The sequence below is a fragment of the Conger conger genome, chromosome 4 (assembly GCF_963514075.1).
Source record: "Conger conger chromosome 4, fConCon1.1, whole genome shotgun sequence".
Taxonomy (NCBI): domain Eukaryota; kingdom Metazoa; phylum Chordata; class Actinopteri; order Anguilliformes; family Congridae; genus Conger; species Conger conger.
The window spans coordinates 10,254,699-10,281,028 of NC_083763.1; the positions used below are offsets into that span (position 1 = coordinate 10,254,699).

Here is a 26,330-nt window from a genome sequence, read left to right on the forward strand (position 1 = left end):
CTGCCATGCAAGGTACCAACCAGCTTGTCGGGAGCAATTGTGGAGTAGGCGTTGTGCTCAGGCACCCTTCGACCCACCCAGGGCAGGGGATCAAACGGCAACTCTCCAACTGCAAGACACACACACACACACACGGCTCTGGTTCTTCTGCCCACGATGTAATGCGACCCAGCAGGTACGTGCTGAATGGTGACCTTCCCACTGGAGTGTCTGTGGTGGAGGGGGGAATGTAGTCCGTCTCCTCGAGGAAAGGCCACTTCAACACCTCGAAAGGTTTATTGTATAGTATTACAGAAGCATCTCTTACTGAGTGAGGGATCTGGGCTGTTTATAGTATCTGTTTAACGGGCAGAAGGCTCCTTTGCACTCCGCAGGCTTGCTTCCGGGTGGTTCACAGGCTTCATATCCTACTTTAATTTTTTTAACGGTTTTTTTTTTTTTTTTTTGTTCGGTCCAAGCGTGCATGTTCACAATCAACTTGGAGTGACCCATCTTGTGTGGTGGGCAACTATGGGGAGGCCTATAGTGATTTATATGTGCGCACACTTCTAACCTAACACTATTTAGCCTGCTGTGTTCTGTTCCCGGTTGGATTACTTCGCAAATTCTCTCCATGACTCGGACAACTTTCTATATAATCTAATGAATATCGGGGATCTACGAGGAGCCCCCCTGGCGTACATCAGTATTGACAGTAATAACGATGCACGCTATTTTACGTAACAAAAGCCATATTGATTGGTGGCATATGGCTTGTATAGTCAAAGCTGTAATACATTTTTTAAATCTATGGCAGTTCATTCCATTTCGGATGGCATTCTGCTTTTTAACTCTGTGGTCCCCTGCCTGGAGGGTGCACTCATAGCATTTAAAGAGTGTTGCCGTTTGGCCAAACACCCAATCGAGGCATCGAGAAGAAGGTGTGTGGAGTCTTTAGCTAATGAAAGACTTAATTTCATCACTCAGAAACGGCGCCCTCCGCGACCGGAGTTTGACACCCCTGCTCTATACGATCCAAGTCATACTCCAATAAGACGAATTGCAACCCGACCGACAGATTTCCAGTTTCGTATAACAGAATTAACAATGAACGCCATTTCATCCTGGGTTTGCTAGAAGCTAGTAGCCTATGCATTAATGCCGCATTTCTGCGCTCGTTTCCAATGCATGTATAAATTATCGTTCGTTGTACTAATGGTTGTTTTCTAATGCCTTTGAGAAATTGTCTGGCCTGTTTTTATGGAAGACAGCCATTGCGGTCCCCAGGTAGTCTAAAAGTAGCAGCAGATTTTGGGTTTGTTGTGGGCTAAATCAATAATGGAAGACCCGTGGAGCCAGTTCGGTTTCAAAGAGCTGTAATATAATTCACCTGCCTATTTTTAGATCGCAACAACCACAAGGCAAAGATGTATTCACGTGTGTGTGTGCGCACGTGCGTGTGCGGGAGAGAAGCCATTCATAAATCCTGGATGGCTTGAGTTCGCAGTAATTATTTTGTGTATCTATATCTTTTCTGATCTACATATTAATTTACTAATCTGCTGTAAGACAGGAATGGGATCCTTTTTTTGTTTCTGAAATCATATATAAAACAAATACATACAGTGCAAAAAATTTTAGGTTGGTGGTTCAAGCCCCAGTGCAGCCACACTACATTACATTACATTATTGGCATTTGGCAGACGCTCTTATCCAGAGCGACGTACAGTTGAGTAGACTAAACAGGAGACAATCCTCCCCAGGAGAAATGCAGGGTTAAGGGCCTTGCTCAAGGGTCCAACGGCTGTGCGGATCGTATTGTGGCTACACTGGGATTAGAGCCGCCGACCTTGTGTGTCCCAGTCATTTACCTTAACCACAGACCTGTTAAAAGATTCGGCTTTGGAGAATGCGGGCATCGATCCCGCTACCTCTCGCATGCTAAGCGAGCGCTCTACCATTTGAGCTAATTCCCCGTGCCGAACACCCCTGGTCCAAAAGCCTTCTACAATTCATATCTAAATGAACAGAAGCATTTCTTCACATTTTAAAGCAAGATTACTTTTTCTTTTTAATTTTTCTTTTTAACAGTTTTAAAATAATAACAAAAGGAAAAAGGTCCTGTGCAAAAGTTATCCAAAAATAATCCAAAAGGGTTCCCGAACTTTTGCACAGGTCTCTTTTCCTTTATTTATGTTTCCTTTATTATATGGTCTCATGATTGTACCCTACATTTACATTTTACATTTTAGTCATTTGGCAGACGCTTTTAATCCAAATCGACTTACAAGTGCATAGATTCTTCCACAAGTCAAAGCATCACATCCATAACTAGGAAAATACACATGAAATGCTGTTCTAAACATATAGTCATCATAAGTGCAATTTCTTTTTTCTTTTTTTTCTTTTTTTTTCGGTGGGGGGGTTAGACAAGGAGGATAGGGATATCAGAAAGGGGGGCGGGGGAAATCAGGAGGGAGGACTAAGGTAGAGTTTGAAAAGGTAAAAGATTATGTTTTTCTTCTAAATAGATATTTTGTGTTAAATAAAGTGACTGAATGAACTGTGCAGTTAAGTTTCATATCAGAATATGAAATGAAAAATGAGATATTTGCATTTAAGCCTCAACACATTAATTAGTGTTCTAGTTCTACCCATATATTTCACAAGAGTCAAGGACTTTAAACACCTTGTGCTGACATCAATCTCTACTGTATGCATTGAATTGCTCTTAACTTTCAAAACACATTCAAGAGGCTGAACTCAGGACATGGTTTCACCTCCCAAGTTCTTTGAAGACCAGAATCTTATTACAATGTTCATTTTGCCACATATGAAATTCTCCTGCTATGATTCCACTATCTCCAACAAACAGGTACTAGAAAAAAACAAATTAGCAGCTCAATATGAAAATGTATTTTAAAAGGTTGATGTTGCAGATTATTTTAATGAGAAACTTTAGTGTGTGAGAAATCCATCTAAAGGGTTGCTATCATTACCAAATATGAAATTATTTTGTTCTACATGCATTTGGAACCTGGATGAATCCTACTGCTTTTGTCTCTTGGCAACCTGGTGCATCCATGTGCTACAGGCTACAGTGTTATCCAATCAGGTATTTCTGCAACAGTTACATTTTGGCAATTCAATTTCTTACGTTCTCACAAAGCATTTAGAACACATATTAACACAAAATAAATATATATTTTATTTGCTCCAATTTTGTAATGATTGCCCATTTCTAAGAGATAAAATGACAGTGGTTTTCCAATAGGCTTCATAATGAATGAGATCACTTTGTCTCAGGCTCTTTCCATCGGACATAGATGTGTCCTCTTTCTGAACTACTGCAGTAAGGTCTTTTGCACATGCTGCTGCCTTAGTGCAGTTTCCATTTGTGGTCACTGACACTTCCATGTAACAAAAATAATGATAAATACAAGAAAGAAATAATGAATGCCTGTAAAAGGTGTTTCAGATGGCGGGTATGAAGTGCAAGCCTTCCCAGATAGGGCGAATACTTTCAGGTGCTGCTGGTTAAAAATCCATTATCTCGATGCTGGGTGTTTTCCCTGCAGCACAAATAGAAGGTCCATCTGCTCTCTTCTGTGCCTGTTATCTCTCTGAGTGAGGCACGGAGAGGAATCCTTTTAGCAGGCCGTTGCTCTGTGCCAGGGGTATAGCACAAAACTCCGGGTCCTGTGCATATGCACCCCCCCCCCCCCCCCCGCCCCCACCAAAGCAAAGATTTTAGTCTGGACAGTTTCAGGCCCCTACCCTCAGGGCCTTGGGGCCAAGGGTAGTCCATTCCAGTATCCCCCCCCCCCCCCCCCTCCCTACAGTCACCCTCCTCCTCTTTGCTTCAGTGGAGATTGAGGCCAGATCTTCTGCAGGACTGAGTTCCCTTCATCCTGTCATCTCACGACACGGGGAGCGGAAAAAAAAACAAGGGCCAGACGACGATTCAAATATTTCCACAACATTCCCTCTGACTCATCCCTGTGCCCCCGTGGGGACAGCACACCCGGGCAGGAGGAAGCGCTGCATACCACAGCTGGTACATAAGGCATCTGGCACGCATCCAACATCATTTAGCGTCCCGTTTTTTTTTTTCTCGGAACTCTGCCTTTTATGCAAATGAGCCTGGAGAATTGTGCTTAAATATGTCACACCAGGAAGTGAGAGCAGCAGGCTGACTACTGCTCCCCGGGCTCCTATGGCGACTAAAATCTGACCGCGTCCGCGAGAAAAGGCGGGAGAAGTCTGGCGCTGATGGCTCCCATGGTGTCAACTGGGGCACCTCTTTAGCGGTCCTGCTCGTTTGGGACTCATCGGACAGTCTGGCTCACTGGGATCCTACAACCTTTTCAATGTCATTGGCACCGGCTGCCTCCGTCAAGGTAAGTGGAACGGCGCTGGAGAGCACCGGATCATCGCTCGCGTTCGCCTAGCGTCGTCTGAACACCTTCGTCACCCGCAGTCGCCTCGAAATGGTCAAACTCCATTTGGCTTGTTTGTCCTGTGCACGATGCCAAACAATAGGCACTAATCTTTGACAAGGCCACGTGTTAGGAGAGAGGTATTCGGTCTGTTCTGGGTATGAATTGCAGCCATCGTAGCCATTCCCCACCCTAGTCATACAGCTGCATTCTCATGAATAGTCAATAAAGGTCAAATATTTAGGTAAGGTCAAAAATACTTACTTTTGCAAACATTTTCTTTTTTTAAAAACAAAAATAATAAGGATTTCAGTTATGTTATCTGCTCTATATTACATACAGAAACTGCACATGCCAATCAGTTATGAAATAATGTATCATTTTTATTGATCCATCCCTCTCTGACGTGCACCTATATTGTTAGTTAAAACAAAGCTTGGGAAAAATCTAAGTATGTTAAATATTTTAAAGTCTATGTTTTCAGAGGGAGGAAACTAAATTAAAGACTTGATTTAAGAATAATAAACACACAAATATATTCAAGGAAAGTTTATCTATGTGACACAATTACTGAGTTATGCTGTAAGTGAGCATCACGTTGATATAGGGCATGTTCCATTGTTACCATTCTTGCAAGCATACGCTAGAGGGCGCTAGTTCACCATATAAAGTTCAGATAGGCGCGCCCATCAAGAAACTAGGGTATCTGAAGTTGTGGCATTGTGAACACATTGGATTACATTGCATTTTATTTATCAGACGCTCTTATCCCAAGCGAAACTGTGCATATCAAGGTTATACAACAAAAACCAAACACGCCAGATAAGGTACAATTCATATAGGATTGGTGGTACGGTCATGAACTTACACTCAATGAGCAAATTATCAGGTCATTCAAGTGATTGCCTAAGTCATTATAATGGAATTTACAATATTTCTCAAAGTTGTCCATATTGTGATATAACTGGTATAAAGCTTTATATTTTATTCTGTCATAATAACAGACTCTTTCTCGTTACAGTCCCAGTAGCCTGGACTCGCAGAAATGGTTCCAACAGGAACCCTGTGATTCCATAGACGAAGAACGCTATGTAGTTTATGGGTTATTTGTCGGGCAAAATGGTTCTTTCACACTTCACACCTATGACAGAGGGTTCCATAAATAACCAAAGGGTCTTTACGATTTTGTCTACAATTATTTTACTCCCCAATATTCTCACAATAATTACATTTTAAAGAACAGACCTAGCCATTTTCACACTGAAACTGTGGCGCGTGAGCCTAACCTTGGAGGGAACGTTTGAAAAAAAACAAAACAAAAAGAAAAAAACACCAAATGTCATGTTATTCTGTTTCTATTTTCTCTCTTGTTATCTGCCTCCCTCTCTCTTTCCCCGTCTGTTGTCTCTCAAGATAATTGGGGCCAGAGTGTGGTCTTCTCAATGTCATGGATAAAAAAGGGGCTTCTGGTAGGTCCGCCGAAAAAGGACGGGAGCGGCAGCCGTAGCAGCCATAGCAACGCGACTGGGACCGAGGTTAGCGGCAGTGCTGGTGGGATTAACAGCAACGGCTGTTTTGCGCTCGTCCCTGCTGCTGCTGCTGCCGCCCATCTCGGTCCGGGTCCAAAGCCCTGAGCGGACAGCGGCGCTGCCATGGACGAAGCGGAAGACGGTGAGGAGGAGCCCAAATTCCAGCAGTCAAGGTTGCGCCGGGCCGGTGGAAGTGGCACCAGCAGCGGCGTAGGTTGTGGTGGTAGTATTAGAATGAAGAATTTTACGCCAGGAGGGGGAGCCGCGTCAACAGCGAGCAAGAACTCCAACAACAATGAGCTCTGCCTCTTGAAAGGCGAGGGGTCTACACCTCCTCCTTCTGTAGGCACCACAACATCTGCTGCGACTTGCCAGGGAGATGGTGTTGCACCTGGCGGCGCCAGCGACGGGGATGGAGGGGACACAGTTACGGGAGTAGTAGTGACCGGCGTGGCTAATAGTCCTGCAGGTGAGGGTAGCGACAGCTCGGCTACCGTCACAGGCATGAAATGCAACAAAAACGGAGATTGCAGGAGGGATCCAGTCACTACAGGGAGCTTATCTTCCATAATTTCTAAACAGGAGAAGCAGAGTGTTGGAGTATCGGGAATCGAGGACGGGAAAAGGCGGAGTGCCTGTTATTCCACAACAGCCAGCATGGACGGATCGACCACCCCTGCCGGCTCTCTAACACAGGGACAGGGGGGCGAGACTGCGAGCACCGGCGCCCCTTCGGCTGCCACCGGTGTATATGAGAAAAAGGACTCCAGGGTTTCCTTCTCCAACGCGCCGAGTAGGAAAGCGTCTTCTTCTGTGTATGGTCTGGGCCAGACCCAGACCCAACAGTCTAGGAATTCTGTCACGTTTCTCAAGTCCGAGGATGGACCACAGATCGTTCCCGATGATCTGGACCCGAGGGACAACCAGACGTTCATGCAACGGCAATTTAGTTCCATGCTCCAGCCCGGAGTTAATAAATTCTCCCTGCGTATGTTTGGAAGTCAAAAGGCAGTGGAAAAAGAACAAGAGCGGGTTAAATCGGCTGGAAATTGGATTATTCACCCATATAGTGATTTCAGGTAAGGGTTAAATACACTGTTTTGTCATCCGCATGCAATGCCTACCATCTGATCCATAGAATCAACATGTGCAAACGCTTCATAGACTAGACAATCAGAATATTGAGCCAGCGACCAGTGAAACCGACCCTGGACCATTTAAGCTTATCACTGTTGTAGCCTATATGAGTGCCATCCTAGGTCATTTTTCTAATGTTTAGTAATAGCCCATGTCCTTACTCCCATGGGGCTCAGCAGTTGTCTGTGAATTCTTAAAATGTAAGATGCGAATTTTATTAGTTAGACTCCGACATCTGTTGACAGGTATATGATGAAAATGCCAGATGTTTTATAGCCTTTATAAATTATTTATTCATCTGTTTTATGCTTGATTCTGGAATCTTTACGACCCAATTCTGTACCGGGACAACACTCATTATCTTGAGAAAAACTGTCAAATGTTACGAAGAGTCTGCCCATTTCTGGACAAGATATGGATGTGGCTAATTAGGTAGACTATTTATTATTAAGGTGACCATGAGCATGCAAAAATCTCAACGTTAAGATCTGAGGCCTCGTGCGTAAAACAGTTCCACACGTTCCCTTTCAAATTCAATCGTTTCAGTCTCAAAACTTTGGAAAGGAAAGTCTATAACAAGAAACATAAATCACACAGTAATTGCACATGTAGCCTACGGTAAATTAGACAATAGCTCGACCCATTACCCGTATATATGAGGCGTCTTCTCAGAGTTTCTCACGGTAGGCCGGGTCTTCCAACCGTTGGGCCACATGTTTGGGTGAATAAAATAGGAACTCATTGTCCTTGGCCCAAGCTATTTTACTGTAGGTTAAGAAATTCAACTGATGATAAAGTATATTAGCAGTGAACTACTATAAAGATTACGGATCCAGGCTGAAAGGAATCCCCGCGCAGCTGACCGAAAAGCTTTTTACATCATAAAAGACTGATTATTGATGTCTCATCACACGCTCTTTATTACAATATGTAAACAAGGTGTTCAGGGCTTTCCCTGGTTGAGTGTTCTTTTCATCAGTGCAGGTGCGCGCTGATGGGTTTCCCAGTAGACTAGTTGTGCTTTTAAAACCGAATCAGTTATCTGATCTGGGAAAGCAGTGTGATGAGGATTTGCTCGAGCAGACGGGAGAAGACGTGATAGGCTATACTTATTTTTGGGAAGTAGCCTACTTCGATGGACTATCGTTTGCACTCCATAATGTCACCTTGAAGTCCAAACGGGCAAATAGCCTCCCACGTTCTCAACGGCGTGTTATCTCGTAAATATTTGAAGTCTATATTAGTTCCATTTCCTTATTCGCTGTGTATTGCTTTTACAGAGTACAACGGAATAGTTTGTATATCGTTTGTATTGGCCTTCTGTTTTACGACCATATACGTATAGCTTTACGCACAGAATAGTCTCCTCGCTGAGTTTGTCGTTGCTCAGTTTTCTTACTATTTGTTACCCTGGGTTGTATAATGAAACGCTTGCTCAAAGAATAGGTTATGACGAATTCAACTGGATATTCGAGTGCTGTGGTTATTATGATCCCGTCTTGCGTTCCCCGAGGTTATATGCGTTGTACGGAATCACGTAATACCGCACTGTTTTTTGTGTTAATATTCTCTAAGCCCACACTAGATTAAATATTGTTTAACTTAATGAGAGGGTCAGATTCACTCCTTATTGCTGCTACTGCCACTATTAGTAGGTCTACTCCTACTCCTACTCCTACTACTATTACTAATGCAGCTATTAGTCTACTATTATGCTGTAAGACAGTGTCTTTGAACTGTAATACAGATAACATGGACGTTTTCCATTCCTCGTCGATTCATTTTGGCTAAGTTGTTAATTGCGAAAAATTACTTGAAAATATTAGAAAATCGGTATGCTTACCATCCTGTCATTTGAAAAAGACAGTCTGTTTTCGCTCGAGTCAAAAGTTTTTGAAAATATGTTTTGCGACGTTTAGTTGGGCTTCAGCACCAGAGACAGCGCCCACAAGCTTACGCCACAAAGCACACTATTATTTTTCATCCCATAGTAAGCAAGTCTACTGTCCCATCCGCAAGTCACGTTTTCATCAGAATCCTCGATTATGTCTACCACTGTTACATAGTTTAAGCATCAAGTATATGTCCATTCCTAATGTCACGTCTAAAATCGAGATAATTTCAGAGGCTTCAAAAAGTGGCGCAACTCAAACTCGTGAAAGAGGGATGGTTAAATCTTTAAACACAGCATTATGGGAATTAACTTACACCAAATTAGGCGATATGACCCTTTCCCATATTAACCTCAGAAACGGGAAAGGACAACTTTCCCTGCTCGAATAGTGCTGTTTGAAACCTGGAAGATGGAAGATGGAATACATCTCCTCATCGTACGCGATTGTCAGGATTTAAAAGTGACGGTTAGACCGCGTTGCATTAGTCAGGGAGAAGTGACTCAGCAATGCACTTAGCCGCCTAGTTTCCTCAAGCGGCACATAATCTTACTGATAGTTTGATTTGTTAAAATAGTCTCTCCTTGGGCATGGAAGCGCGCTGTGAGTCTAGCCATTTACCATGCCCGTATATTCCAATGCAATTTAAATGTAGGCTAAAACACAATTATTTCAGGAATGATTTCTTAAGTTATAGCGTGTTGAGCTACTCCACCCTCACTCTCGCACAGAAATAGTGACATACCCTGGTCAGCTTCATTCTCCTTATCTATAATAATACGTACTTTATTGTGTCCCTCGCCTTTATTCAAGGTAATAGAAACGGCTCCCCCCACTACACTTACATTTGTTTAGCTTTTCCCTAGAGGTCACACATATTTAGTGTCTTGCCCAGGTCTGTTTTCTCCCCCCGATTATTTCATTTCTTGTTGCCCGGTTTAGAATCAATTCGCCAGGCGTCTCCGGTTTCATATGTCTCTCCAATCGTTTCAGTGCCCTTGTTTTGACCTTGCAGATAGAGGAAGATAACGCTTGATCTCTGACTCATATGAACAGAGTTTCTGTGGCTGTATTCCTATTTTACAGACACATATACAGTCCAGCTACGCGCAGGCGTGCCCGGCGCGTTTGAAATAAAGGTTATTAGCAGGGTGTGACTACATTGTTTAGGTTCATAGTGGATGGGATTGCTCCTGGCGACAGTAGCAACGGAGGTGTATGCTACGTTTCAAATCAAATGTCATAAGGATTATGCGCGATCAGCGTCCTTCGTTGCACAAAGGAATAATGCTGGCGACGTACTGTAAACGGAAAACGTGTATGAAAGCTTCGACAAAACCCAGAGCATACAGTAATAATAGGAAATTGAGCACAATAACGATCGTAGCAATCTTAACAAAGCCAAAAGGAAATTATCCATTCAGGGTTTTGTGTGAATAATGTGGTGTTAGGCTATGCAAGAAGAGATCAATAATTAAAGTTATGCATTATTAAATACATAGATAGATTATGGGCTGCGTGACATAGCAAAACAGACCGGGCCTAAATTTATGCATACACACATTTGTTGTGAGAATACATAGGATACTCCTAGAATTGCCATTAGACGGCAATGTGTCTTCATAACACAGACAAGCATAGATCAGTTGCTTTTGCCATTACACCTGGATCTGTGTCACGCACTTGCCTATTTATCATTGAGGCGTGTCCAAAAATTTCACCTCCCAGGAGGCCTTGTTCATTTTCTCTTAATCGTCCCTTCACTTTCGGTTTTCTCTTTGTCCCCTGCCGTCCCAGGTTCTACTGGGATTTCACGATGCTCATGTTCATGGTGGGCAACCTGATCATCATCCCCGTGGGTATCACGTTCTTCAAGGACGAGACCACCACGCCCTGGATTATCTTCAATGTGGTGTCGGACACCTTCTTCCTCATGGACCTGGTGCTCAACTTCCGCACCGGCATCGTCTACGAGGACAACACGGAGATTATCCTCGACCCCAAGAAGATCAAGACGAAATACCTGAAGACCTGGTTCGTGGTGGACTTTGTGTCCTCCATTCCCGTGGATTATATCTTTCTTATCGTGGAGAAGGGCATCGACTCCGAGGTTTATAAAACGGCGCGGGCCCTGCGCATCGTGCGCTTCACCAAGATCCTCAGCCTCCTGAGACTCCTGAGGCTCTCCAGGCTCATCCGCTACATCCACCAATGGGAAGAGGTAAGCTGGGCGGTGGGAACATTCTCCACCAATGGGAAGAGGTAAGGTGGGCGGTGGGAACATTCTCCACCAATGGGAAGAGGTAAACTGGGCAGTGGGCACATTTTCCACCAATGGGACGAGGTAAGCTCAGTGGTGGGAACATTCTCCACCAATGGGAAGAGGTAAGCTCAGTGGTGGGAACATTCTCCACCAATGGGAAGAGGTAAGGTGGGCGGTGGGAACATTCTCCACCAATGGGAAGAGGTAAACTGGGCAGTGGGCACATTTTCCACCAATGGGAAGAGGTAAACTGGGCAGTGGGCACATTTTCCACCAATGGGAAGAGGTCTGCAAGGTATTGGCCACTTTGCCCACCAATGAGATGAGGTAATAAGGATGGTAGGAACCAATTGGAAGAGGTAATGAATGGGAAGTGGCAGTAAGGACCTTTTCCCAGCAATGCAGTAAGCAGGGTGGCAGGTTTTGACACTGTTGGCCACAGTCCTGTTGGCCAGAGTCCAGGTCAAAGAAGCAGTCGGTGGAGACGGGTTCTCTGAAATAATTCATTTGGACATATTCCATCAACGTCGCTGCTGTTTAATCATAATGCTGTCTTCAGTCCCGAAACCATTTCATATGCACACAGTATCATTGCCTAAGCCTAGCATTAACCATGGCACGCTGTCAAAAGTGAGTCTCAAAGGAAATGTTGGCGAAATCCATCTCTAGCTCTGTTATTCTGTGAGCGAGCTTAAAGGCAGCGCAGTTAGTGTATCCCACAATGCACCTTTCTGTGGAGATGTCCCACATTTTAACGCTTCAGCAATTCGGTCAGACAGCCTTGCATAAATGCATTCTTCCAAAGGCAGAAAGCTAATGTACTTATTTCAGCTCTACCTTAGCCGACTTGTAAATGCAAATGCGAATGCAAATAGGAAAATGCATTTTATCATTTATTCTGTCAAGGGAGTCCGTTTCAGTATTGAGAACTGCACATGAATTCTTACTAATGAATCATTTGCCGCCCCGTCAACTTGTTGCAGCTCGTTGTAAGAGAATATTTTTTGCTCATTGTGGAGGAACAGTTTTCATTGGCTTGGTAAGTCCATGTTGATGCTCGCGGTTCTGTGATCAGTTCCCACCGGTTGTCGGTTCCCACTGCAGTAACAGCCGGCTTCATTGCAGATCGGTTCCTGTGCAACAGACCTGGGCCGGTTAGCTTCACCGTAATGGGACTGGATTGCTAAAGCTGTGTAAGGAGAAATGGTTCAAAGCGTCGCATTTTGAACTGAGCCAAGCGGGTGTACGGCGAGTGAGACGCTGATGGAGTGCAGCATGAGGCGGATTAGAAACGTTGGACCCCTGCATCATACGACACCTGATGCAGCTGGCCATAGTGGCTGACAGGGGCTATTATAGACCTGAGGAAAAAGCTGAAAGCATTTTGCAGTGCAATTTCCTTGACCCACTGTGTGTTAGTTAGCCAGTTGGATTCTTAGCCTCTGCCTTTTGTTAGCCAAACTGCTTGCACTGATTTATTTATTTTTTGCTGAAAAGTACAGCTAAAGTTAGGTTTTGAAACTGCTGGTAGCTGGTTGACCAGTTAGGCCAGCTCCATACTCAACATGGTTTGACCAGCTCAAATGATGTTTCGAAATAGCTGGTAGCTGATATTTCAAGCTGGCCATAGCTGGATTTTACACCAGGGTTGTAATCCCAATGGATTTCCATGTCTATCTATATAAATGGTAAATTGTATATATTCTATATGGCTGCCTGTATCAACCATACACATAGATGCTCTATTATCACATAAATCCCAAGGGTTTTAAAATTCAGTCACCCAGATGTTCAGGTACTGATGGCCCTCTACCATCTGTTAGATACTGATACTGATTCTGGTGCAGATACTTAGTTATTTTCCCATATTAGTAGAATCTCAGCACTTAGTCAGCCATGGTACTTAACTGTTTGAACTAAAAATAGACACTAAAAGACATATTGCTATTGCTGATTCCCACTGAAATTCACAGAAGGAAGTGTATGATTTCACTTCCAGTCTGCGTTCTGTAGCCTCACCACAAGGTGAGAGAGACAGGAAAAGATAGGAACTCCCAGTAAGCCACTTTTTTTTTCTTAACCACTTTAACTGTTGGTGGTTTTAACACATTTACATCCAAATGTGAATGCCAGTAAACCTGTTAAAAATGGTCGTTAAGGGGGAGTGTTTTTTTATGAGACGGTTTTGTGAGATGGTTTTTTATGAGAACTGCGAGACACAACACTTCTTCAGCTCTAATAACTTCATAAATATATCAGGAAGATGCTCTTGAACATGCAAGGGCTTTACGCGGGGTCAGTGGCTGAGTCTGGTTTGATCGGTGGCCATGTACCATTTTACATTGAGAGAGCACCATGTATCCAGTGCAGATGAAGTCTGTTATAGTTGAATTAATGCTAAAGGCAGTACTATGCAGTGGTCTGATAAACCTATACTAATTAATATAATGAGAGGCAGGATGTTTCTTTACCTTGTATGTTTTTAATAATGATTTTATAAATGCAGTTCTGGGGCAATCATATGAATAATTTGCTTCTGTCATATGCAACAAATTGTATGCAGTGTGTGCTCAAATATACCCCAGGAATGTCACCAAAAATGACATTGACGTATATTTATTTAATTACGTTTAATTTCCTTGCCCGAAGCATATCCACAATGAAAATATGAACAGAATTTATGTGCATTTCAACATATTTATGTATGCTTTATTTATCCAACTTGTCTCATTAGGTTACCATCACTTTTACTGTTTTCAATAGAAACATGTTCAAGAGGCAGCAGTCATACCATAACCGATATAAAAAGGACAACAGAACGACAGATTTGCATGAGCTTAGACTCACGCATAGAACCTTTTCCTAAATCACCATGGAACGCATTTGTAAGATACCTCTTAATCCACAGAGATGTTACACTCAGAGAGGGTTCGTGTCAACATTTTGTTCAATAACAGCAGCGACCATATGCTAGTGCTTCAGGCTAATGGAGCTCCATTTGGCTTAATTTCGCCTTTGTACAGAAGTTAAGTTCATTGCAAGGGCCCCGCCTGACAAGGGCCCTCAGAAATATGGTATTGTTACTGTAATTGTCCACGGATAGAGAGACCTGGGGTAGCAGGGGCCCAATGCCTGACCTTATCACAGTGCACAAAACCCCTGGTGGGCCCCTGGCCACGAAGGTGCTTTGTGTGCTCCGTGTTTTATTCTCACACAGGCAAGGTGCACCAGACAGACCCAGACCGGCCGCCGAACACAGCCTCCCCGCGCCGATCCTCCCTCCTCGACCTCCCTCCTCCCCTTTCGGCATTTCCGCCTCATCTGCCTTTTCATCCCCATTGATTTCTCATAAACCCTGACCGGGGGCGCCCCGGCGGAAGTGGCAGACTTGCCAGGCCGCAGCCCGAGCAGTGGATTGATGGGCCGGTTCGCGCGCGGGGGGATTACTCGCGGTCAGCTCGGCCTGCGTTAACGGTTGACCCGCGGCTCCCGGCCCATTGACGCGTTGCCTTTCCTTCTCCTCCCCGCTGTTTACCGCCAGAGATTTCATTAGAGGAGTTCATGCCAGTCAGAGCCCCTCCCTGCTCTGCTGTCGAAGTTGTTACTGCTGATTTTCCATCATGTTCTGGAGGTTGGACCTGTATGTTAAAAATTGTATTTCAAACCCCTGGACAGATTTGTTTTTGCACGTAACCGTCTTTTAAGCTGTTAGGATATTTTGCCCAGCTCCGTAGAATCAAATTCAGGACGATGGAGAACAGACAGACAAGTTTTCTTCAGAGGATTGAGGCTTATTACCATGCGGAAGGGAGAGAGAAACGCAGAGCGTTCGGGCAGTCTGCTCTGAGAATATCTCTGATGGCTTGAGTGTGTGGAGTGCTTTAGTTCAGTCCATGGTCGCACATAACAATGCGCTGGGAAGTGGCCAGACAGAGACGCCTGGTCCTGCCTCTCTGCGTAGGCCCCAGCTGAGCCATTTTAGTGTGTCATATCCCCTGCTATAGACACTATAGGGGCGTTATACAGAGACAGACAATAAAACCGAAAATAGGTGTGTCAGAAGAAGACACGGAAACACTTTACAATGAGATTCCATGAATTGGCATGAACTAATGTACGGTTGTACATCATCAATGCACGTTAACAACTGCATTTGTTATTGTCAATTCATATTGAAATGAAAAAAAGCTAGCAGACAGCATAGCGTGGCAGAGCGTGCAAAATGAGCATGGTAAGATTAGTGCTTTATATAGCCCGTCCCATTGGAGATAAGTGTCATGTGAGTAATGTATTTGTCCATCAATGAACTACATTAGTTAATGCCAATTCATAAACCTTATTGTAAAGTGTGACCGAATACACATTTACAGTATATGTGGCACTGATAAAGCAAGCGATAGTAAGACTGGGAGCCTATGAAGGCAGACCCCTTAAGGGTCTCTTTAAGGGACAGTTACAGCTGTGACCTGACCATTACAGCAAGGAGTCCTCTGGAGCGTGTCTTCTCTGTGAAAAAAGAGCCGCAAACCAATAAGAAAATGGAAAAAGTGAACAGTGATGTAATCACACTGCAATTAAGCTTCGAGCCTCATGATTGGATCCCAAGGGTGAGGCGCTGCCGGACTCTGGAGCACTGTCACATGACCGGGGTGAGAGGGGGGGGAGGGGGGGGGGGGGCGGGGAGATGGGAGTTATCTGGCACCTGGAGCGGGATGAGGCCATTCGGAATCAGTCATCCGAGAAATCAAACAATAGGGCAGGGCCACCCAACCCTGTTCCTGGAGATATACTATCATGTCAGTTTTCAATTCAACCCTAATCTGATCCTACTAATTAGCAAAGCAACGGGCTCTCTGGTCATTGAATGAGGTGTGGTTTATAAGGGTTATAAGGGGGTGAAAACCTATAGGATGGCAGAGCTCCAGGAACAGGGCTGGGTAGCCAAGCAACAGGGCGAGATCAGGTGCAGAGAGGAGCGACAGGAAAGACGCCCCGGGGCACAGATAATAATTCAGAGTGAAGGGTCAGGGTTCAGAGGTCAGGGTTCAGGTGTGAGGGGAGTAATGTTACCTGCAGTGCCTGAGGGGGTCAAGCGTGTGTGCGCTGTGACAGGACACCGGTCACGTCCGTGTGTCGGAGCTGTGCAATTTACCTGTGCGCGTTTGTGTCAACTCCCTCAGACTAAAACCCAGATTAAAACCCTTTCAAGACATCTGTCTCTCTCTCTCTCTCTCTCTCTCTCTCCCTCAGTATGCTTGAAATCAAATGGCGTCAAACAGGATTTGGAGCCGTATGGACGTAGCGATAGCCTGATGGGTCTACCTGCAAATGAAATGCGATGAGATGTGCATATCTCGTAGGGCACCGTGCCCTTTCCGGAAAAAAGCCACGCAGTGTGCCGATTCAAACTTTCGAAATCCATTACATTACCTTTCATTCATTTAGCCTTAGCAGATGCTCATCCGAAGTGACTCAAAAACACAAGTGCCCTTGCCATTCATCATTCATGTCTTCAGTAAAAGCACTAGCGCCTTCACTTTTCACCATGTCTTCAGACAGTATTTGTCTCCACTCTTGTCAGAAAAAGGGGTACAGTAGGGGTCCCTTTCTGTTTTCTAAGGTGCAATGTTCCTCACTGGGTCATATGTATACTCATCTAAAAGAGAAAAGGGCACCATGGGTTTTGAGGGTAGTTTGAGGGCACTGCTGCAAGTCAAGCTATTTTTATTAGCGTAGTGCTTTTTACAGAAAACTATCACAAAGATGCTTCGCAAAGTAACAGAGGGGCGCAAAAGCCAGGCCTGAACACCCAAACAGCAAGCACACGAGCCAACGTATGCCTACGGCTACAATATTTGCACATTTGTTTCAGACAGTGCACTGCGTAGACAGCGCCGCTCCCGGCCCCGTCTTTGTCCGCCGAGGCGAATGAGGTTACCAAGGTTTTCCGACAGGTGTCAGTCCGTGAAGAATTACAGTCTGTCGCCGTGCGGGCGGAAGGCCGCTTGAATTCTGCCCTCCGCCGGCTTTGCCGACGTCTTCCCCGGACTCTCTTCAGCGGCTAATCGGCTAAGCTAGCGCCGCTCGCCTGTTCGCACGGCGGTAATTGCTTTAACCCCGCCGCGCCTCGCTCTGCCTCGAGTGCGCCCCGCTCTAAGACAGAGCTAATTAATACGCGGCGGATTAGCGTGCGTTTCGATGGTCCTCGCGGTGATAATACAAACGCGGGGTCTGCTGTCGGAGTGGAAGGCTTTAGCGGCGATTACGCGGGCCTTGGTCGGGGCAGAGGAAAGCGCAGAAGTGTTCACAGAGCTTTTGAGTCGAGCCCCCCCCCGTGTCTGCGGGAGTGTTTGAGGGTCCCCTACCCCCCCACGGGAGATGTGATAACCTGCCTGCCCGTCATTATTGCGATTGCCTCCATACACACCCCAGTGTAGTTAGCCAAGCCTTAATCTTATTCCAATTAACCCCATAAAAAAATTAAGTGATTTAAAGAATTGCTATTGCAGTAATCCTCAGATATTTACAATGCGTATTCCCTTTTCCAATTCATAGCTAACATATGATTTTAAAATTTGACCTCAGCAGAAAGTAAAAACCTGATTATATTTTATGTACTGTTCATTCCTGGCTTTGTGTTATTCCTCTAGCTGAATGATGAGTTATGTCATTTTGTGAAGCGTTTTGTGATTTCCCGTCACATCCAGGACCCACTGGCAGCTCCCTGTGGTTCCAGCCCCCCCGTGGAGAACCACTGCTTTAAATGATTCAGTCCTCCCAACCCAGGGCTGCTGCATGTCCTAATGCAGTCATGCTGATCAACTCAAGTCAAGTCATACTCATTTATGAAGCGCATTTAAAATGACTACCGTCAACCAAAGTGCTGTACAATTTCTAATTACTATGTATGTCAAAAATAACATGTATGTCACAGTACCGTGCATAAAGATACAACAACAAAAAAACTCATGTGGAATTAAAAGCAAGGGAAAAGAAGTGAGATTTGATCTGGGATTTGGAGGTGTATATGGCTGATAGAGAGAGGCAGTTTGTTCCACACTTTCGGTGCGGCCACAGCAGAAGCCCCGCTGTCACGCTGGTGTCAACGAGAGGCCCACAACTCACGCCCATCAGCACCGCCATACAGATGAAAACATGTTTCCTCAGTCAGTTCTCCGAGCTAGAAAATGACTGCTCTTTCACGGGTTGGGTTTGGCGTCATAAAAAACATTGATGATATGCGGTCAGCTTATGGAAATTGAACTCATTCATCGGGAGTGGTATTTAATGCGATAATCTGCGCGCGGGAAGTCATCCAAATCACGCGCTTTTCACCTCCCCCGACGAAATCTCATTTCTTTTGCCCCAAACCGGCGCCGTTTGATGACTCAGTTGCGTGCGCTCCGTAGTTTGCTTAATGGAGCTATTATTCTCTTGATTACAGAGTTGTAATTTGAGTGAAGCGTGACCCTTAATTATCAAATCAACTCCAGGCGACAAGAGTGGCTCTCAGACATCTCTGCGGATGAAACCAGGCAGCTGCCCACCTTCCTGCTAAACGGGGATACAAGTTCTGCATCGATGGACCGCCCGGGAGAACCTGCACATCTGGATCGGCCTCCTTAGCTGGGACGAAACGAAGGCACACGTTCAGAGCAGAGTCTTCAGCGCGGCGTCTCAAGCTGACGGGCAGTGCTGTTCCAGGATCACATTTCCCTTGGCTGTAGCCTTATCCCTCGTCCCTTATGGGCTGAAAGGCTAGAACAGGGATCCTCGTATATTAGAGAGCTTTTTCTGCGTATGAATTGATATCGTTTCCCAGCATAAAAGCCCTGGAGGAGCAGCATCCTGCCTTTGAGGCGGCCCTAAGAGGGAAGCAAGATAATAAAGAAAAGCAAGCCAGCAGACAACAGAGCCATGAGGAAAAAACACGATAATAACCCGGGTGGAGAATCTGCATGCGTCTTGTCTCTGCTAGTCGAAGAAGCCTGGAAGCAAATCTTGTGTACCCTTGGGATATATTCCCACATATCCTAAGAGCGTAACCACTATTCCCTGCAGAAAAAACAGCTCAAGCTAGGGTTTGAAACGGCTGTTAGCTGTTTGACCAGTTCAGACCAGCTCCATACTCAACACGGTTTGTCCAGCTCAAGCTATGTTTTGAAACTGCTGGTAGCTGGTGATTTCAAGCTGGTCATATCTGGATTTTACAACATGGTTATGAATCCAGTAACAAATAATGTAAAACAATTTAAAATACACCCGTTCTTAGGTCTTCGCTTTGATAATTATCTTGGGTATAGCCATCAGAAGCATCAGTGGTCATCTCCTCAGAGTCACCATCTGTCACCACCAGACACCATCTTCCTTTTCTGCACAAATAGCATCATATAATGTTTTGCTACATTCAGCAAAAAATTAATAACAAGCCCTATCTTGCCATACACAAGATCAATGAGAAGAGAAGCAGCAGCTTGTGAGACATCCTTATCAGCAGTTTATAACACTGTGCCGCGGGTGCCTACGTGAATGTATATTAAAATTTTCCACATTGTGGATAGTTTTTTTAAATATATATCTTAATAATGCGTCATCATGATTCTATTCTACTCTGGTTAAATCATTTAAAAAATGCTAGGACTCAGTGTTCAAGAGTCCCTCTGTGTATTTGCTCTCCCATTTCAACAAATGTAGTTTCTATGCCTATGAATTACCTGGAACTTATCAAATATGATCGATTGATGACACAGATCAACATTTGGCTTTCTTAGATCCATAAAGTAAAGTCTAGGGTGGAGTGAGGCATTTGGTTTACAGCCAGATTGAATTGGGGACTGCACATTAAAACTGCATTAAGAAAATGAACATTTGTGAGAAGACAAACCTTTTGAAATGTCCTTAAGAGTTAAAGGGCTTGCAGTGGTCTGTAGTTATTTATATCTGAAGTGTCTCCACTTTTGTGAACAGGTTGTGGTTTGCACAGAAGGCAATGACAAATTGAGTAGCTCAGTTGTATAAGTGGATATATAAGTGGATACATCAAGTGTGGTGGTCATTCGCTACAGTTAAGTGCAGTATCAGAGTGTAATCTGCTGGTTCCCGAACCTAGATTAGCCTGAACCCCATTGTTCTTAGAGATATTTCCTTTTTCGAGTGTCGATAAAGCCTAGGTTGATTTCACTTTTCTAAAATTAAAAACACAAATAATTATTTATGCTTCCGTCTTCCAACTTCTTAGTAGTAGAGTTTATGCTCTACGAACAAACAAACAACGTGGCACATTGCCCAGTCCATTGTTATAAAGCCAACTCTTAACTGTGCCAATTTCCATTCATAGCATAGTGTCTCTCATCAGAGTTAAATATAAAAAACAATCATAAAAGTAAATAAAAGAAAATGTCTAATTCTGTAAAGTATGGGGGACATAGTCCTGTCCAAATATTTCTGGTTGTATATCTGTATTGTAAGTTGACTAGATGAGTATGCTAGCTGTTCAGAACTTGTTTTTGTATGAGGCTACTGAGCTGATATACAATAAATGCTGATGTTTTTTATGTTTGTGTTACAAAAACAAAAATGTCTATTCTAACATGCAGTTTATGATTGTAATTTACAATCAAAAACAGGGTGGCACGGATGGTGCAGTGGGTAGCACTGCCGCCTCACAGCAAGGAGGTCCTGGGTTCGAATCCCCGTCGACCGGGCCCTCTCTGTGCGGAGTTTGCATGTTCTCCCCGTGTCTGCGTGGGTTTCCTCCCACAGTCCAAAGACATGCAGGTTAGGCTGATTGGAGAGTCTAAATTGCCCGTAGGTATGAGTGTGTGAGTGAATGGTGTGTGTGCCCTGCGATGGACTGGCGACCTGTCCAGGGTGTATTCCTGCCTTTCGCCCCAATGTATGCTGGGATAGGCTCCAGCCCCCCTGTGACCCTGTTCAGGATAAGTGGGTCAAGATAATGGATGGATGGATGGAATCAAAAACAGCTGCAATCTCATAACCTGCCCAGTGCAGTCATAGGATAATTCTGGTAAAATGTGGATGCTTTATTTATTTATGGGATTTACCTTAAATTAATAACTCCTAGTTACAGAAGCTTTGCTTATTCATTAATAAAACATAAAACAGAGATGACATTTCAGAATTTTTAACAAAGAAAATAAGGTTAAGCAAGAGTACTTTCATAGTTGTAGTTGTTTTCCCTTTGTTTTATGAAAGCTACAAAACCCTTATGAATGAGTCCTGGCATTTTACCCAAATGTGCTGGGCGGCAGAATATTCACTGGAGAATATTAGTTTTCAAAATACACTGCGTTCTCCACCTTTGTCCGGAAGCTTTCACAGCCTGGTGTGGCTCTGGTGTTGTGCTAATGTGCGCGCCCTCATCACGGAGAACTAGGAGAAATGACAGCGCCTGAGGCTGGCAGCTGCTGGGTGCTTCACCCTGAAGCCCGACCCGGTGTCATTACCTCTCCCGCGCGGCAGAACCGAAGGCGCCGGAGATTGAAATTTACGGCGTGTCCTGGGCGGCTCTCCGGTTCCACCGGGAATATTCCGGCTCGCCCCGGAATGGCGAAAGCAATTCCCTGGATCAGCCGCTTCCATCTGCTGGCGGAAATGGTGTTTCTCTGGCTACGCGGTGATAGCCTAGCGCCCAAGCTACACGCCGCTGCGCTGCTGCTACAGTGCTGGCTCACGAGGGATCTGATCCGTGTCTGCCTCCTCCTCGACCTGTTTGCCTTTTTAAAATAAATGACCATTCAGATATGTATTAGATCATCGCGCAAAAGCACCAAGTTGGTGAAAAACGAGTTGAAATCAGTACCCTGGTGTAAAATACAGCTATGCCAGTATGTGATCAAGCTGGTCTTGCTGGGTATGAGCTGGTCAACCTGCATGGCCAAGCTGGTCATAAAGCTGGTCTAGCTGGGTATGAGCTGGTCAACCTGCATGGCCAAGTTGGTCATAAAGCTGGTCTAGCTGGGTATGAGCTGGTCAACCAGCATGGCCAAGTTGGTCATAAAGCTGGTCTAGCTGGGTATGAGCTGGTCAACCAGCTAGTGCTGGTAGCTTGTCTGAGCCCTTAGCTGGTCTGAACTGGTCAATCAGCTACCAGCTGTTTCAAAACCTAGCTTGAGCGGTTCTTTTCAGTTGGGCGGCCTAGTCGCTGATGACCTGAGCTCTTAATCATAGGATTGGATAGATTGGCAGGTTGGATACCACAGTGCTTAACCTGAAATAAACAGAAAATATCCAGCCCTTTCAATGGACAACATGCTAAATATTATTGGATAATAATAATAAGATTAATAATAACAATAATATTCATTATTATCGTCGCTCACCAAACATTTTGGTGTCGGTAAGACCTCTAATCAACATTGAGGTCGATATTATGTCGATTAGTGGGGCAGACAGTTTTTTGACAGTTTCTTTCTGATGTTGGTAATTCGATCAGTACCAAACATTGAACTATTATGGGTGGGAAAGTGGTTATGTCATCACTCGTCGTCGATCAGCTTTGTAGCCGCAACACAAGTCCACAAATTGCTTGAGTGGTATAATCATCATCATTGCCATCATTATAATCCGTATCTTAACATGAAATTGTATGTTTTTTACAGTTATTTAGCTGACACTTTTATCCAAAGTGACGTACAGTTCATTAGATTAAGCAGGGGCCAATCTCCCCTGGTGCAATGTGGGGTTAGGGGCCTTGCTCAAGGTGTGCTGTGCATAGCTTATTGTGGCTACACCAGGGCTTGAACGACCAACCTTCTAGGTCCCAGTCATGTGCCTTAGCCACTAGGCCACTCGCTGTCCCATATAGTAACAGGAAATTGTATATGGAACCATAGCTGTTTGCCGAGGGGAAAACAGTGTGAGAGTGTCCCTTCTAATGCACACTGCTGTCCCATCAGTGACTCTGTGTGTGATTGATCTGCCCTTCCTGACAGTAACTAATGCCTCAGGAGAGCCTGACAACCGGCTGAAGCTCCCGTGTTTGTTCTGGGTCATTAATCATGGAAAGTTTGTCTGACCGAGCGCAAATAGGCATCCCAGCGTCCTGTTAGTTTATCCCTCCTCTGAGTCCGGAGACCTGGACCCGGAGAGTCAGCGCAGAGAGCTGGACCCACAGCTCAAGCTAGGTTTTGAAACAGCTGGTAACTGGTTATTTCAAGCTAGCCACAGCTGGATTCTACACCAGGGGAGAGGAGTAAAGAGGGAGAGAAAGGGGTAGTGTGACTGCGGTGCATTGGTAAATGACTGTCTCACCCCCGCTGACCGTAATGGTCTCTGACAGGCTCTGTGCTTTTAGACGCGAACGGGGAGTCGGCATCTTCAGACACAAAGGCAATTGGATAAAAAATGGGAGTACGTATTATTGGAGAAATGACATTTCCAGCTCACTGCCAACTTAAGTGGAACCAATCACTGGCACAGCGTCAGCAGACGCTAGCCCGGGGGGGGGCTGGATGGTGCGGGAGAATCTTTCAACAGAACCGTGTTTGGTTTTGAGCTTGGGAAAAGAAAAATCATTCAAACCAAGCCGCTTTGAATATACAAGTACATTTGAATGTATTTAAATGTATTCAAATATTTAACTGGAAAGGCAAAACGCATCCCGACGGCCTCTCCGGGGCAGTTCTGATGGCTGGGAAAGGCAGGGCCCCGTTTTGTGCGCTGATCTAGCCCCCTGTCCTAAGGTGGAGGCCCGGGTGCAGCACACATTTCTGGGCCCTGCATGCCGTCTCTGCAGGCCCCCTTAAAATTGTAGATCAAACCAAACTTTTTAGTCCGAGCTGTTTTAGCCCACCCACCACTCACCACCAGTTTTGGAGCCCTGTGTAGTCAATTCCACTATTCTCCCACTGTGATACCCCTGGGTGGAGATGCAGGTAGTGTAATAAATATCACAAGAGGGACCTCTGTCTTTTCTCCATTATTTGTGGCGCCAGTGGTATGGAGGGGCAGTCTCAGGTGTGGCTTGCTTTGGTGTCTGTCTGAGGATGGAAGCTGATTGGTGAGCTGCTCCACCCTGTCCCCCCAGGCTCCCCCTGTTCACCCTGCAGCCAACTAGCGTGCGGACGTTCCCCTCGAAAATACCCTCGAAGGTAGCAATTAGAGAATGCATCCATACCTAAAGCCGCTGAAAAGCGCAGCTGGCTATGCAATTTTTGCCATGATTCTGCAAATTTGCAGAGCGCAAATCGTAGTAGAATTATTTAGTCCTGAGCCGAAATGTCTTTGATCTCCCAGCGTGACATGTAATAGTCGTAAAATACGGCCGATATCGCACAGTGCACAGCCGGTTTCCTTTCGTTAAACAGAAAAACAGAAAACGCCACGGCGTGCTACTGGCCTCCTCCATCTCCTTTTTTTCGTTACAGCTCGAGCGGTTAGCCGGTGATGACAACGGCGCATCATTTTTTTAAACGGATCTGAAAGTCTGTCAGAAGTTTAATTTGCAGCGCGATGTTTGAAGTTGTCGGGAAGCGCAGGACGAACCTTGAATTGGAGTGTCAACGGCGACAGCACGGTGGAAGTGGGGCGTAATGACGGCAGTCAGATCTGGTCACTGGATGATTGATTACTCCGTTTGCCTGCTGTCTGTTTCTGGGCGGTGGGGGATTATGCAGCGGACGCTTCTGGAAAGTTCTCCATCAGATATGTGTCCCGGCGGTTCGTCTGATTGCCTGGCACAAACAATTCTCATCCCCTCATTAATTCCAGATTGTCTCTTCTTACCCAACTTTGTTTTTCATGGTCTTTCTGAAAAGAAGTTTTTTTTTTCCATATAAATCTACTAATTGTGAACAACATCCCAAAACATCTGGTATCAAGGTGGTGCATCTAACAGAGAGATAAGGATTCACATTGCATTCACAATCAAATCAGGAGTATGATTGATATGAAAGAATAGTAATTGAATTTGAGTGAAGAAGTTGTGTGTATTTGTGTGTGTGTCTGTGCGCGCGTGCGTGTGTGTGTATACAAATATGAAATATGTGTGTATACAAATACCAACATATTGGTTACAACATAGGCAGAAGACCATATAGCCGGAATATCACTCCAACTCCAACATAATACTGCATTTGAAATCATAAATTGACAAGAGTGCTTAATCTTGTTGAAATATGACCCTGACAGGAAATAATAATAAGCAAATGGTTATACATAGCACATTTCTAATTGCTAAATCAACTGTAACTCTGCCTTTATGAGTTGAGTAGGGAGCGCATGTTTCCTATCAGAGTCCAATTTGCTGCGTAATGAGGAAGTGACAGGGGACTATGCAAGCTGCAGGAATGTGCAGGTATGGTGTGCTACCATTTTGTGACTCACGTTTGCTTTCCCGACCTGTACATCGGCTTTAAGGGTCTGTGCTGTGGAAGACGTCCTCGCCATCTGAAATGTGTGTGTGTGTGGTGAATAATTCATCTCCAAGTGTACTTTCTTTATCACCTGCTAGCAGCATGGCGATCATGTCTGAATGTAAAAGCGGAAATGTCTGGGCCTCTGTGGGTATAAAATGACATTCTCTCACATTTTTTGGCGACAGGGAACAGGAAAGGTCATTTATTCTCTCCGGTCTCCCTGGCATCTTCATACCCACCCACTGCTGCACACCCACACCTCTCTCTCTCCCTCACTCTCTCTCTCCTCTGTCTATCTCTATCCTCTCTTTGTCTTCTCTCTCTCTGTCTCTCTCGCTCTCTCTATCCTCCATCTCCATCTCCCTCTATCTATCCTCCCTCTCTCCCTCTCCTCTCTACCTCTCTCCCTCTCTCCCTCCCCCCTCTCTCTTTCTCTCCCTCCGCCCCTCTCTCTCTCTCTCCCTCACTCTCTTTCTCTCTCTCTCTGTCTCTCAGATCTTCCACATGACCTATGACCTGGCCAGCGCGGTGATGCGGATCTTTAACCTGATCGGTATGATGCTGCTGCTGTGTCACTGGGACGGCTGTCTGCAGTTCCTGGTGCCCATGCTGCAGGACTTCCCCGAGGACTGCTGGGTGTCGCTCAACAAGATGGTGGTACGTCCCCCACCGCTGTCACTCACTGGCCCCGCCTCCCGCCAGGCCCCGCCTCC

At 45.1% G+C, this 26,330-nt stretch overlaps 1 protein-coding gene and 1 non-coding gene across 2 annotated transcripts in view; one reads left to right on the forward strand and one right to left on the reverse strand.

Annotated features, from left to right (window-relative positions):
• Positions 1-1,882: 1,882 nt before the first annotated feature.
• Positions 1,883-1,955, reverse strand: trnaa-agc (transfer RNA alanine (anticodon AGC)). Its single transcript has one exon. It is a non-coding gene; the product is annotated as a tRNA-Ala (tRNA).
• A 4,226-nt stretch (positions 1,956-6,181) lies between these two features.
• The window catches only part of hcn2b (hyperpolarization activated cyclic nucleotide-gated potassium channel 2b), a 48,501-nt gene continuing 28,352 nt past the window's right edge, over positions 6,182-26,330 (forward strand). Inside the window, exons 1-4 of the mRNA XM_061240480.1 lie at positions 6,182-6,416; positions 6,450-7,026; positions 10,774-11,197; positions 26,113-26,274. Coding sequence (XP_061096464.1) covers positions 6,182-6,416; positions 6,450-7,026; positions 10,774-11,197; positions 26,113-26,274 — 1,398 coding nt within the window. The remainder of the gene's footprint in view (positions 6,417-6,449; positions 7,027-10,773; positions 11,198-26,112; positions 26,275-26,330) is intronic.